The sequence below is a fragment of the Podarcis erhardii genome (genome assembly GCF_964252035.2).
Source record: "Podarcis erhardii genome assembly, chromosome: 1".
Lineage (NCBI taxonomy): Eukaryota > Metazoa > Chordata > Lepidosauria > Squamata > Lacertidae > Podarcis > Podarcis erhardii.
Window position 1 is genome coordinate 110333289 of NC_138497.1, and position 13586 is coordinate 110346874.

Sequence of the window (13586 nt, forward strand, 5' to 3'; positions counted from 1 at the left end):
ACACCAATATCTTAATTCACTGGCAATTTTTCTTTCACTATTATTTTTGTTAGAAGATTACTATTCTTCTCATTCTAACATTAAAATAATTCTGGAGTTGGAAAGCATTCTTTCTGTAGTTATTTTTAGGGGAGGGAAGGAACAAAAAGTTAAGAGATCAAAGCACTCCAATTTTAGAAGTGTGTCACTGATTTAATGAAATGATTATGAAGGATGCTTCTAGTTCAGAAACAAAAGCCAAAGTTTGGCCTTTGGAAACAAACAGCAAAACTAAAAGCACGCATACCGTGTTGCTGTGTATACTTGCTTGCTATTCAACATATTTTACTTCAAACAAATTTTAGGACATACACCCCTCATTATATCCTGCAAACTTGGGAGTAAATTTCTTCCTTACAGTGACAAAACCCAATTCAGTTTAAAGACAACCCAATAAAATTGAACAGGAATTTATTGGGCAACAATATCTTAAAATAAAGTTACGTTGCATCAGAAGTTTCACCAAGGTTTAAATAGTGAATTAAAATACAAAATGTTTCAAAGGCACATAAATCAATCATTTCCCCAGACATATCCACTGCACAAACATCAGTTAGCTTTAAAAACAACCACAACTACCAGCCCTTAGTTCTTTAGATATCTGTGCAGCCAACAATTCCATAAGGCTAAATAACTTTATTTACGTCACGATGAAGAAAGTGAAAAATAAGAATCTAAGGAACAAGTCAAATCCTTCCCCAATGTATGGGAAGGCTGTAGGACACTCCTACACTTGGAGTAGCAAACATAGAAGAGGAAAGTTATTGTCCTGGGGAACTAGATCATCCCAGTTTTTTTCAAAGGTACCGTATATTAATGTGAGAGCCAGTGTGGTTTAGTGCAGGGATAGACAAAATAGTGCCTTCAGATGTTGTTGGGCTTCCATCATCCCTGATCACTGGCCACACTAGCTGGGTCTGATGGGAGCTAGAATACAACTAGGGGGGCACCACTTTGGCTACCTCTACTGCAGTGATTTCACCAGGACTGAGAAGACTCAAGCTCAAATCCCCGCTCTGCTACAAATCTACTGGGTGGCTGTGAAACTGTCTCTCAATCTGACACTCTTGAATAAAAAACTGCAGAAAGATATTGTACACTATCACAAGTTCCTTGAAGAAAGTACTAAATATGAAATGAATGAAACATTTAAATAATCCATACTCTTAAATCCAATACACTTTGCTGAAAGCTAAAACAATGTATTTTGAAAAAGTAACATTTTAACATAGACGTGTGTGTCATAAAAAAAATCTTCCCATTGTTCAACCCCCATACAAAATGTTCTACTAATTATTCTACTATGAGTCATTCAATAAAAATAGCTGGAACTATGGAAAGGATCATGAAACTGAAAAGTGAGTTGGGAAACCCTAATAAGCACGCATTCAAAACATGCTCCGTTGTAAGGATACATCCCGATGTAGGTCACTCAGAAGCACTTCATCTCATAGTATCTTTTGAATTCTTCTGGTGGTGCTGCCCTGACTATTTGGTAAAACTAAAAGCCAACGAAATCTTTAAAATGTTTCCTCAAAATGTGATCCATCCTACTAGCAAACACAATTGCTGTCACACATCAGAACACCTCCAGCTGAAAGCAACACGAGTTACAAGTGCTCTCCACTCTATAGCTTTATACATAGAGATAATGAGCCAGTTAAATCCAAGCATTACGGCAGCCGAAGAATTTAGCAGGATTGATGAAAGAGTAACAAAGGAAAAGCAGGAGAAAGCTTACACAGTCTATACTTTGCCACATACCACTGCATGGCATATAATTAGCAACAGTTCAAAGTAATGGGGTTAATGAAACAAAGATCACAAGATGTTTCTTGTTCTTTCGTTTCTTCATTAGCCGTTTCAAATATAGATTTGCTTCAATAAGCTTTTGTGCTCAGATCACTTACTCTGGAGTAATCCCAATGATATTGATGGGCTGGCATCTATGCCAGTCAATAGGGTTTTTTAACAACAACAAAAAGTGCATTTAAATCCCCCCCCCCACTTCATTATATTGAAGGCAATTATACACAAATACTTTCATTTGTGAAAAAGCATTTGCTTGCTCATTACCATTACAAGACATTTTGTGGAATGTAATTCACCAATATTTGCAATACAATTCTCATATTAAGGTGCTATTTCAGGGTCTTTTTCTCTTTACTAAACAGTCCAATTCAGAGACTTCCTACATGTCCTTGATTTGGACTCAATATATATTCACTCACTAACTTCTTTTCATAACAAAAATGCTTAAAATGCCTATATAGGAATTCAGTCTTATATTCCCACTCCTGTCTCCTTCTGTGTCTTGAACAGCAGCTTAGCATAGAAAGCAAACAGGTTTCCTGGCACAGAGATAAAGTGATCAGAAAAGATTTACAGGCTAGATTTCTGTAGTTTCAGGCTGCTCTTAAAGGCACAATGCAGGTAATTAGATGGCAACTGTCACAGCCCATTCCTATTTGTGTGTACACAAAGTTCCATGGCACTTACTTGAGAGTAAATGTTAATAGTACTGCAGTCCTGTGCACACTTACTCGTAAGTAAGTCCAATTGAATGCACTGGGGTTTGCTGCTGACTAAACACACTGTACATGCCCATGTCCCATTCAATTATTTACTTTATTTTATTTTTAAATATTTATACTTTAAAGCAAGCATATGAATTAAAATGCTTGATTAAAATCCATGCTGCTAGATTCAGCAAAAATAGTTATTTGTAGAGACACAGAAGATAAATATATATAGTCAAATGCGCGCACACTCTCTCTCTCTCACACACATGCCATTTTCCTTTTTTCAGACACACTTTGCTTAGACTACCACAGGTGCATGTGCCAGAAGTAAATTTGTATTCACATTACAAACCCAACGGATAAGGAATTTAATTTTTATAGCTTTCTCTACAGAACATGGCTCACAAATGCCAACAACAAGGAATTCAAAACAGGATCAATTCTTTTCCCTTCTTGGAAACAATCTTATAAGTGTCCAAGTACTCGACAACATGAAAGAATATTGTTGCTTCTCTGAGCTCTTTTGATATCTCTCTCTGCATGGTGGAGCTGTTCACGAGTGATGGGAGAAATCTCTTTTGAAAATAAATGGCACCTCTTCAAGTGTGTTCAGATACATCCTGGCTGGACCTTCAGTTATAACTTGAAAAGGATGCTTGATTTTTAAATTTGTTTTAGGTATCAAATTGTGATGCCTGTAACAATCTTCAAACCTGATTCTTGCAGCACAGACTTTATGAGTTTCCCCCATGTCAACACAGAAGGCAGAAAGTAATGAGAGTGGTGAGGAGAGGTAACGGGAGAAAGGAAGAGAGGATGGGGTTAGGCAATTGTTGCTGAACATCCCAACAAACTAAAGTTCACACTTCAGATGAGACATACTGAAAAGGTTAATGCTACTGCACTTAATGGTTTCTTCACATCCATAAGCATAGCTGTCACCACATACTTACACAGAGCACTAATCACTTCACAAGCGTCGAAGCACTGGTACAAATTGTAGTGCACAGGAGTATGTTACCCACATGCAGCCTGATCCTACACATGCATATACACACTTAGTCAGTAAGCATGCAGATTACTACAACATCACTCTTTCTTCTGGCCTTTAAGGATACCTAAGAATCACACATAAACAGGTCCCCAACTTATACAAAAGAAAAATTGCAGTATATTAAGATGCTGAGCTTTGGAAAATAAACTTGGAGAGAATTAAAATGTTGATTTTAGCCACACTTAAAACATTTTTTTTAAAAAAAATCATTAAAGAGAAAATTTTTAAAAATCAAGAGACAAGTTCAAATGTTAGCTGTGCAGTTGTCATAAGACTACTATGATTGCGGCTTCAATTCTAACTGGGTACAGAATTGCAGTCTTCGGTTTCTTCCATAGCCAGTATTAACCATAAGCTTTACATCAATGTTTATTGCCAAAACTGTATTTGGACATATTAAATACAAACAATGGACAGGAGAGTTGAATTAAATATATTCTTTTGAAGGTGATGTAAGTTTAAAAAGAGAAAGGAGGCAATGTAGTTTTGTGTGTAAATGAATTTAAGTGGGTAAAATTAGGCACAGAAGAGATCCAATATGACACATTGTTCATTCTGATATGGAAAGAGGTATCAATGTCTTTTTGCAATAATCTTTTTAGGATATTGCATTTACAGTGCATTGTACAGTTATTTCTTAAACTGCACTTGAAAACAATCAGTTAAATTCTCGGTTAATAATGTAAATTAAAGGAAATATCCTTCAAGGATATGCTTATAGAATCTACACTGTTTAATGACAAAAACAAATGATAAACTGGCAGCAACTAATATTATTTTTAAACAAATGTTAATAAAACAGATTGTCACTAAAGAAAAATAGCTACATTAGTTCTGCACTTCAGGGGGCAAAATCATTTCCACTTTAAATAAAATTTAGCCTTGAAATTAAATGTGCTATAATGAAGCATCTCACAGGTACCATTTACTGACATTGCCAGAACAAGAAGCTGCCTGTCATTGTTCTTCTAGCGCCTTGATATCCAGGTACCCTCATGAAGTTATGCTGATGAAGAGAATTCAAAATTTGCTTTAGAGCAGGATAAAGTTCCTACTCCTATAAGAACTTATTTTTGGGAGGATACCCACTGATTTTTTCCTGGAATGACAGAATTCATTGTGTTTTAGGAATTTTATTCTCACTGGTTAATCAACAGGTATTTTCATATTTGCTGTTCTGGAACTAGCAAACACAAGCTTACGCTGCTTTTCAAATAATATGTTCCAAGCCCCTGTTCCTACAAAAATGCTGACATATCTAATTTTAATTTGACCTTCCTTGGAAGTTTCGCCGTCACTCACACTGTGTGGTAGGCTGACTATATAGACTTCCATTTTTACCCAGCTTCCAGCTTCTCACCACTATATTTTGAAGGACAGAAGTTTAAAAAATGAAAAGCTAGGCTGTTTGTATATATCCGATAGTACAACTAATGCTCATAATTAACACTACAGCATGGATTTTACACCTGGAAGATATCCTTGTGTATTTTTGTGGGGGTTGGCGGCTTATCACAATCCTATGCATGTCTACTTAGAGGTAAATCCAATTTAGTTAAATTATCAGGTAAGTGGGTATAGGTTTGTCTATTAATAAAAGGATGCTAGACCCCCTGCTACACTTAAAGCTCCCAGATGTTTCCCATAAGATATATCAGTTTTCACTTTAAAAGATAGCATTTCTAGCAAAGAGAGTTTAATAACCTGTAACCATAACCATGGTGTACAATCAGGAATTTAAAAGCATGGGGAGGGGGGAGAGAGAGAATCTGCTACAAAATATAAACTAACTAAATTACACATATTTTACTACCAAAATGTAATTGGAATAGGATGACTCTCAATTGGCCCACTGTGCTGCTTTCACCAACTATTACCATGTCTTCCCCAAGCTCAAAAGCAGTACGTTGATTTATTAGTAGATGGACATAAAAATTAATAGAATAAAAGTTAGTCCATTATTACCAACTTGGATCATTTTGTTTGGGTTGGGTTGGGTTGGGTTGCGTTGTGTAAAGAAAGGCAAGTTCATATTTAATGTTTCTTGTTAACTTTAAATCCTTTGCTTATTAATGGCAGTGGGGAGAGAGAGAGAAGGAGGTAAACACGCTGATGAAATACTTTATCATGCTGATTGACAGAAAAAATGCTCCATTACTTCACAAAATGCCCGTATAACAATTCCCTCCCATCAATAAATCATGATGAAATTCCAGTTAATTAAATAAACATTAGTCAATTAAACCTGGCGCTTTTTGTAAAGTTATACAATGCAAACTTAAGTTCTTATAAAGCGTATGTTAACTGGGGGCAAAGAGCTAAATATTTTCCTTTATCGGATCTAACAACACTAGATGAGACTAGCAGATTAAAAACATGCAAGGGAGTTTCCTACATACAGCTATCATGCTGATTTTGTATCATTAAAATGGCTCCCAAACAAGCAGATTAACTGATTAATTGATGATTAAGACTACAGGAAGATCAGACATTACACCCAAATACTTCTTGCATGCACACACAGAGCTAACTAATTGACAGCTACACACACATCAGAATGATCAGTCTCCCAAAGCAATATTTTAAAGCACGCATAAACCCCTCTTTCAGCATTTCCATTCACAATGAACAATTATATATCTAAGTTCAAGTTCTGTGACCTAAAGCACTAAAAGAATGAAAGGGTGGGGGGGAATTCTTCAGTACACTGTTATCAATAAATAAACTTTTGAAATTAATCATGTGATCATAAAAACAAGCAATAGAACATAAATATAACCTCAGTATTAATGCAAGGCACAGAATATATTCTGAGCCAACATGCACTAGAAAATATTAGGAATAAAGCTCTCATGCTGAATTGCTACCATCAGAAAGAACTTGGAGAAAAGTTCCTTGATGTATCAGATATACTGATGGTGGGGGCCATGTATTCCATCCTCTGCTATGTTTATATGGATGGTACCTGAAGCCAATGCTTATTACCAATGGTAAATACCATATTGTGTGTCACATAACTGACACACATCCCACACTTTCTCCAATACAGCTGGTTACTGATGTATAAATCTCTTTTGTCTGGGGGTAAGGAATGATGACTGGGCACCAAGTTTGTATAGTAATCACATCTTGTTTCAAATATCACACATTAATAAAGCTTTTTCATAATAATGCAACAGACACAACTCATTAGCAAATCTAACACCCAAAGTCCTATTGCATTTTTGCTGAGATCTGGTCCAAACCGTCCACAAATAGCACTTGTTTTTCAGCAAGGACAGAGGAGTGCTAAAAAATGCCTGATTTCAAGGAATACTTCATTCTCTTAATAACAAAAAGCTGTCTGGCAAAGAAAATTCAGAACTTCTCTGAAAGTCCAGCGAAAATTCACCTATATTGTGGTTTTCTAAAATGGTATTTTTGACATGAGTTATCTATAGGTATGTATCCTTGTCTAGGATACAAACGCTTACAGTAAGAATCCACATGCAGTGCACTTGTCAAAGAGAAGGTGGAAAGGGCAAAGATGTTCTTAACATGTCTCCTGATGTGGTACAAAGTAATGCCCAATTTCTTGCATAAATACCAGCACTGGAAAGATTTCCCCGATAAAGAGCTAATGACAAATACAACAAAAAGCAGATTTATCAGAGGTTAGAAATCTGGGATTAATTTTCACTGTCTAAACCTTGCAACTGTCACATGGAAAACAAACTTACGAATGTATTTCATCCCATCAAGTCCCCCAGATGAAATATATTCCTAAAGATGCAATGCAGGGAAGCACACACACACACACACACACACACACACACAAATAAAGCCTGAACCACAAACATTAAAGCGCAAAAGGAGCAGACTAACTGTTTGAAGTTTTATTCTTAAAATATACATCTATATCATAGGGAAAATATCAGATACAGCCTTATGTTAAGCAACTCAAAACCAAAAGTGTAAGGAGGATCTGCTGACTCTCTTTTTTCTTAAAAATTTCTTTCTGGGAGTGACAACAGAAGTCCATTTTTATTTTTATTTTGCAGATGAGGAGGGGGAGTCAATTCAAAGCAGCTTCCCCAACTCAAACCTAACTCCCCCCCCCCCCCTGAAGCATCATCATGACAAGTGGCTGCTTGATAGATGTTCCCCTTGATAAACGACTTGTTCAAAAGAGACACAGTAGCTTTCATTTCCTGACCACAACACACTTTTAATTTGCAACAGCAGAACTGCTGGAGTGTGACTCAGTCCTACTCTCCAGCTTTTCAGGGTTCTGCTCCTGACAGGCCACATCACTGGGCAAAACAATAACTAGGTGCATCCACTAACAACAATCAATGCATCCTGTTTTTTCTTTTGATACACACACACACACACACACAAACATTCAGTTGCAGAACTGATTACATTGGTGCTCTCACACACTCTCATCCTCTTCACCCCTCCCCGAAAACTCGGCCGCTTTCAAAATCACTCTGCTGGTCAAGATATTCTACTAGGAAATTGAGAAGTAGAGGTGGGGGTGGAGAGAAGGAGAAGAGGGCAGACCCAGAGGGGTTGGGGGGAGAGAATAAAGTGCACAAGTGCCATACAATATACAAAGCAATGTCACCCAACCATGATTACTGTGTATTACTACTATTAGAATTATTATCATCATCATCATCATCATCCAGGAATTGCATTTAAACAGTGGCCACCATCCACCCCATCCAATTTCAGCCCTCAGCACACTATCCAATTCCCGATTTAAAATTTATAAATGTAATATCCTCATCACAAGCAGCAGGTCCAATCCGCTGTGAATATATATTACAGCTTTAACATCACAGAGGGAAATCTCCCATCTGGCAATCACATTCGCTCCAACAGCTCTAGGAAATAAAAGCGGGGGGGGGGGGGCAGGGAGAGAAGAGAAAGAGAAAGCAGCCGTGTCTTCCTGCTCTCTCCCCCCTCCCCCTTAAAAACATGTCTCAGGGCAAATTATGTGCATCTAAAATAAACAGTTGCTGTATTGATCGCCTTAAAGTCAACAAGTTCCAAATGCAAAATAAATAAATAATAATAATCAGATAATCATCCCTATTGTAACAGCGGCTCAGGGTTACTTTGGAGAGATATAGGCACCTACTAGCATCAGCCTAGGAGTGGACATTTGGCACTCAAGCTTTGCTTTGGATTCAGGTTTGTTAGGAAAGATCAGTGGTCACGTACTTAAGCTGACCATGAGGTTTTGCTCTGTCCTTATTTGCTTCTCCCACAGACTAGTAAAAGTGAGACAATTCGCTGTCCTTCTGTCACCCCACAAATTCCTAATTTTTGCATTTGTGCGCAAAACAAAATCTGCTGTTATACTTTCTCTAAGCTTCTGTAACTGGACTTTTGTAAACTGCAATATATTGAAATCCTCCCTGCCCCATTTCATCAGATCCCTCCAGGCCTATTTTTTTAAAGGTGTTTTCCAGAATGTGGCCTCTTACAATCATTTAAAAGTATGTTGCAATGACAAGCAGCTATATGGAAAAAAGGACAGAAAATACACAGGTCGTTATTAAAACTGGAGGAGGGAGGCGGAAGAATTGGTTATTGTGCACCTATGAATCATCTTATTTTCCTATCCTGATCTAAAACCTACAAAAAAGTAGAGGGAGGAAAGATATAACGGTAGTATAGAGTAAGAAACAATAACTATTACTTTAAAATTTAAAAGGAAACATTTGCTGTGAGTGTAGGCATAGATATGTTCAGGGTTTCCCCCTCCCCTTTTTACAGTTACTAATTTACATAGTATTTGAGTGTACACAGTTCACTTTTGGTAACATGCAACTTTAGCATTGCAACTGAGAACAAAAGTAACACTACAATCAAAGCAGCAATCAGAAACAAAATGATAACACACAAAAACTGCTTATTTACACACTTGAAGCTTTACCATTAACATCATTTATCTCTAGCCATATCCACATGCAAAGTCCTCAGATATTTTTTTTCATCATGCGCTTTTAAAATTTATCTAGATGCAAAGAAAGAGAGAAAGAAAGAAATAGAAAGACATAGATCCAAAAGCAGACATACCATAAACACTGGTGCTACTGATCATTTCTTGCTGGCAGCACAAAAAAGCTGAATTGGATTTTCCCCCCTCTTCCTCTTCTTCTTCTCCTCCTCACAAGCAGGAATTCCAAAGGTTGCTTTTCATTAAAGCCACTTTTCCTCTCAGCTATCAAATGTCACTGCCTTGAAACGTGGGCCCTTTCGTCAGGTATTCATTTAACCTACATGCATATAATTAAGTGGGAAAGCAACATCAACAAAAAGGGGATCTCAGATCACAAGAGAAGAAAGAAGGGGGGGGGGAGAGCACATGACCACAAATACAAGTCCATGTCAATTTCACTCACTCCCATTGAAACTAACAAGAGCTCCAGGGAGAATAGTAATAGGATCAGTGGATTGTATATACCATTAAATTATACATCTTTCTCTCCGTTCCAAGCCAACAATACGCCCACCGTGCTGTCCCCCCTCCCTCCACGATGATGTGCTTACATTTTACTGCATCAGCTTCTCTTGACATATTCACGCCCCCCCACCCTGAACTAAAACACGGCAATTTAACCCTAACTTTCCCCTTCCGCCGATCCTCATTCGCACTAATTTGCTTAAAAGTTCGTTCCCCCAATACACCTAAGTCGCATCTTATCCGCGCGTTGCTGCTTGGAGTCCAATTTGAAAAAATAAGAGACCCACTTAAGCGAAAGTGGATTTGGCGGCGGGGTGGGGTGGAGGGGGAAGCTCTAAATCTCGCAATCGCGAACTCTTGGGCTCCTGACTATTGTTAGCAACGATCAAGGAAGGGGGGGAACCATCCACCGCGATGCTATCTCTTTACTTTCCACGCTGCGCTTAGATGAGAAAAACGGAACGGGGGGAAAAAAGAGAAAAGAATAAACCAGTCTGGAGCATGTCCTATATTTAAATATAGATTTAAAGCATTATGGCTTAGATTTAATATTTAAAAGGCACACGCACAAAATTTAAAGCGCCCGTAGCCGCCTGGGATATATTTAAAATTATATAAAATTTTAAACAGAGCGGGCGGGGGGGGGGGGGAGGATGAAGAGAGACGAACGGCGATGGGAGATCTTACCTGGAGGTTTGGTAGAGAAGCCCGGTAGGTTAGAGCAGCATCGATCCTATCTGTTCGCTGATGAATGGGGGCTCGGGTTAAGTGAAGGTGCCTATGATTTGAAATCATTCCAAGTTTTTGAAGGGAAGACTGACTGCAGCCTCTGCCATGTTGGAATTTCAAACCCAAAACAGCTGCTTCGCAAAGAGCCAGCATGCCAGCAGCTGAACGCCTGCGCAGAGCGCCGCCGAGCCAAATTCAAATCACTTTCACACTCGGAGCCAAAGATCAGTTTTCAAAAAAGAGAGAGAGAGAGGAGAAGAAGGTGTGGGGGGGGGATATCGGGAGGGAGGGAGAGAGAGAGAGAGAGAGAGACGCACCAGATTCATGGGCAAGAAGAGGAGGAGAGGAAGCTCAATGGCCGCGCGCTACTGCCGCCGCCGCCGCCGCACCACCACCACCAGGCCCCTGGCTGCACAGGTCAGGTTACATGGTAGGGGCTGTCGCTTGCAAGGAAGCCTGCAAACACTGCCTGGAGGTGGCCGGGAGGTCATGGCAGAGCAGCCAGGAAGCTCTCCCGCCCCTCCCGCGGCCGCCAAAAGGCGAATCGGGAACTTGGGGAGTTGGGATCCCCGCTCCCAACCTCGCCTCCGCCTCCTGCAGCAAGAGAAACACTTCTCCCAGCTCGGGCACTTTCCCTGCAGCCGGGAAAGCGCCATAGCCCGTCCCATCCCCCCAACCCCCCCACAGCAGCGGCGGCGAACGTCTCTGCCTCCCCCCCCACCCCACCGCCCGGTCCCCACCTCGCAATAAGCAACAGCGGCGGCGGCGCCTCCAGCTCCAGGCCCTACCGCAGCTCAGTGGCAGTAATGCCTCTGTGCAGCCCGCTCGCCGTCGACTCAGCTCCCTAGACTTTGGGATGCTGCGCGGCGGCAACAGCCGAGAGCGGTGGAAGCAAGAGAAAGACCGGGAAAGGGGGGGGGGCGATCCTGCTCTGTGTGCTTGCTCGCGGGTAAAGAGTAAAGTCGCACTGTATGCTTATGGAGCTTTCCGCACCCCCCGGGTAAGAAACTGTGTGCGGCAAAGGGGATAGCAGCCTGAATGATGCAGGATAGCAGCAGCATGGGGGGGGGGAGCGAAAAACGACCAGAGACATTAGACTTTCCCCCCTAACAGTTGCATTTTATTCCCGCTGTCTCCACTTGGAAGTTCCTTTGCGTGCAGGATCCCCTGCTCTCACTTGCTCCAAATGACGTTTCACGGCACCGTCCTGCACAAGTTCTTTCCTCACAAAGAAATTTTCCGCTGGGTTGAAGAGAGTGTTCACTGAGCAAATAAAGCCGCACTTCTTTCGGAATAGGACCCAGTGAATTCAGTCGGGGCTTTATTTCTTAGTAAATCTCTGCAGTGGATACAGATGTAATATCCCATTAAACTCTTCAGAGTGTTTCTGTTTACTGTACTAGGCTAGTGCTGTGGGGCTGCAATCTTAGGTATGCTTTCTTGGAAGTTCTACTGAATTGCTCTCTGTTTAAAAGGACTTCCCTGTGGATTCAAACTGGCAGCACCATCTGAGGTGAGGTGCTGAGTACACCAGGAATCTCCCACAGGATACATGGGAGTGGGAAGACAAAATATACCAAGGCTGCAATCCTAAATTGCCAAGGACCAAGTCCTGTTGAAATACTTGAATTAGTTCTGAGTAAAAATACTTTGAGGTGTGATGTCATTAAACAGGCTTGCTTGGAAGTGAGTCCAGTTTGCATTGTGATAGTTGTAAACATGCAAAGGGTTTGGCTGTACCTCTTGTGATCCTCTGTGTTATCATTTGCAAGTGTCAGTTTCTTCACCTGTAAAATGGGCATAGTTAATACTAATTTTTAGTATAATCTCCAAGAGTTAATCTGAGCCCAGACTGAACAGAGATAAGTTTCTGGAATCAATTTTTATACAGCAAGTCCCATCTCTCCTTTATCTCCTATTAGTGAAATACCCCATAATTTGAGCTGTGAAAGTTGATTAGAAAGAATCTAGCCATCAGAGTGGCTCCTTGCAAATCCCTTGCTACTTACAGCTCAGGGAACATGCCCAGCAGCTTCAGGGATTAAGTGTTTAGGATCAGATGGCCACGGCACCTTCTTAAGAGGTATGGATGGGTGCGTGCTGGTGCTTTGATATTAAACAATACATGTTTGCTTATGATTTGATATCTCTTTACAACTGAATGATTCAGAGTTGATTATGTGAACTACCTCCATTGACTTTTACTGCATTTGCAGTGATGTGATATGATAGTTCTGTTTGTGTTGTTACAAGTGCCTTTGTTGTACCTCACATAAATAATCACTTGCCTGTTTGTTAGTTATTTTGTTAGTTTAATTGTTGTGTGAGGAACATGCACAGACAAATCCAAACCTTAGAGATAGAACCTTTTTGATGGAATCCATTCTCAAATGCTTTGCTGCAGGGACCCACCAATGGTCTTTTGTCTTTGAGCAAAATCCACTTGTCACTTTCAGTGCCTTAATCAGAAGCTACATCTCTCAATCTGCGACACCCCCCTCCCCACTTTAAAGGCAAGCTGGTGTTCATCTCGGGCTTTTCATACCCTTCCCTACCTTATTATGTTGGATGCAATGAATACTTTCTCACAGTCCATTTTGGGAGGGAAGAGTTACGTTGCCACATTGCATATGCAAGTTAAAAGCCCAGACAGAGGATCTAACACAGGGAGTGGCATTTTATCCCATGTTTCCCTTTTATCATTTATATTCTGCACTAGTACCTTGAGACTCACCTCTGTGTACACAGAAAATAAGCCCCAGTGATTTCTATAGAGCCTCCT

General features: G+C 40.1%; 2 protein-coding genes across 14 annotated transcripts in view; one reads left to right on the forward strand and one right to left on the reverse strand.

Moving 5' to 3' along the window:
- Positions 1-11472, reverse strand: part of FIGN (fidgetin, microtubule severing factor) — a 125440-nt gene extending 113968 nt beyond the window's left edge. For both annotated transcript variants that reach the window (XM_081871583.1, XM_081871581.1), the window contains exons 1-2: positions 10763-11472; positions 9688-9887 (exon numbers count right to left, since the gene is read on the reverse strand). In XM_081871583.1, the coding sequence (XP_081727709.1) occupies positions 9688-9712 (25 nt within the window). In that variant the 5' untranslated portion in view covers positions 9713-9887; positions 10763-11472. The remainder of the gene's footprint in view (positions 1-9687; positions 9888-10762) is intronic.
- Positions 1-13586, forward strand: part of LOC309348541 (uncharacterized protein) — a 410924-nt gene that overhangs the window by 128332 nt on the left and 269006 nt on the right. The window lies entirely within an intron of this gene.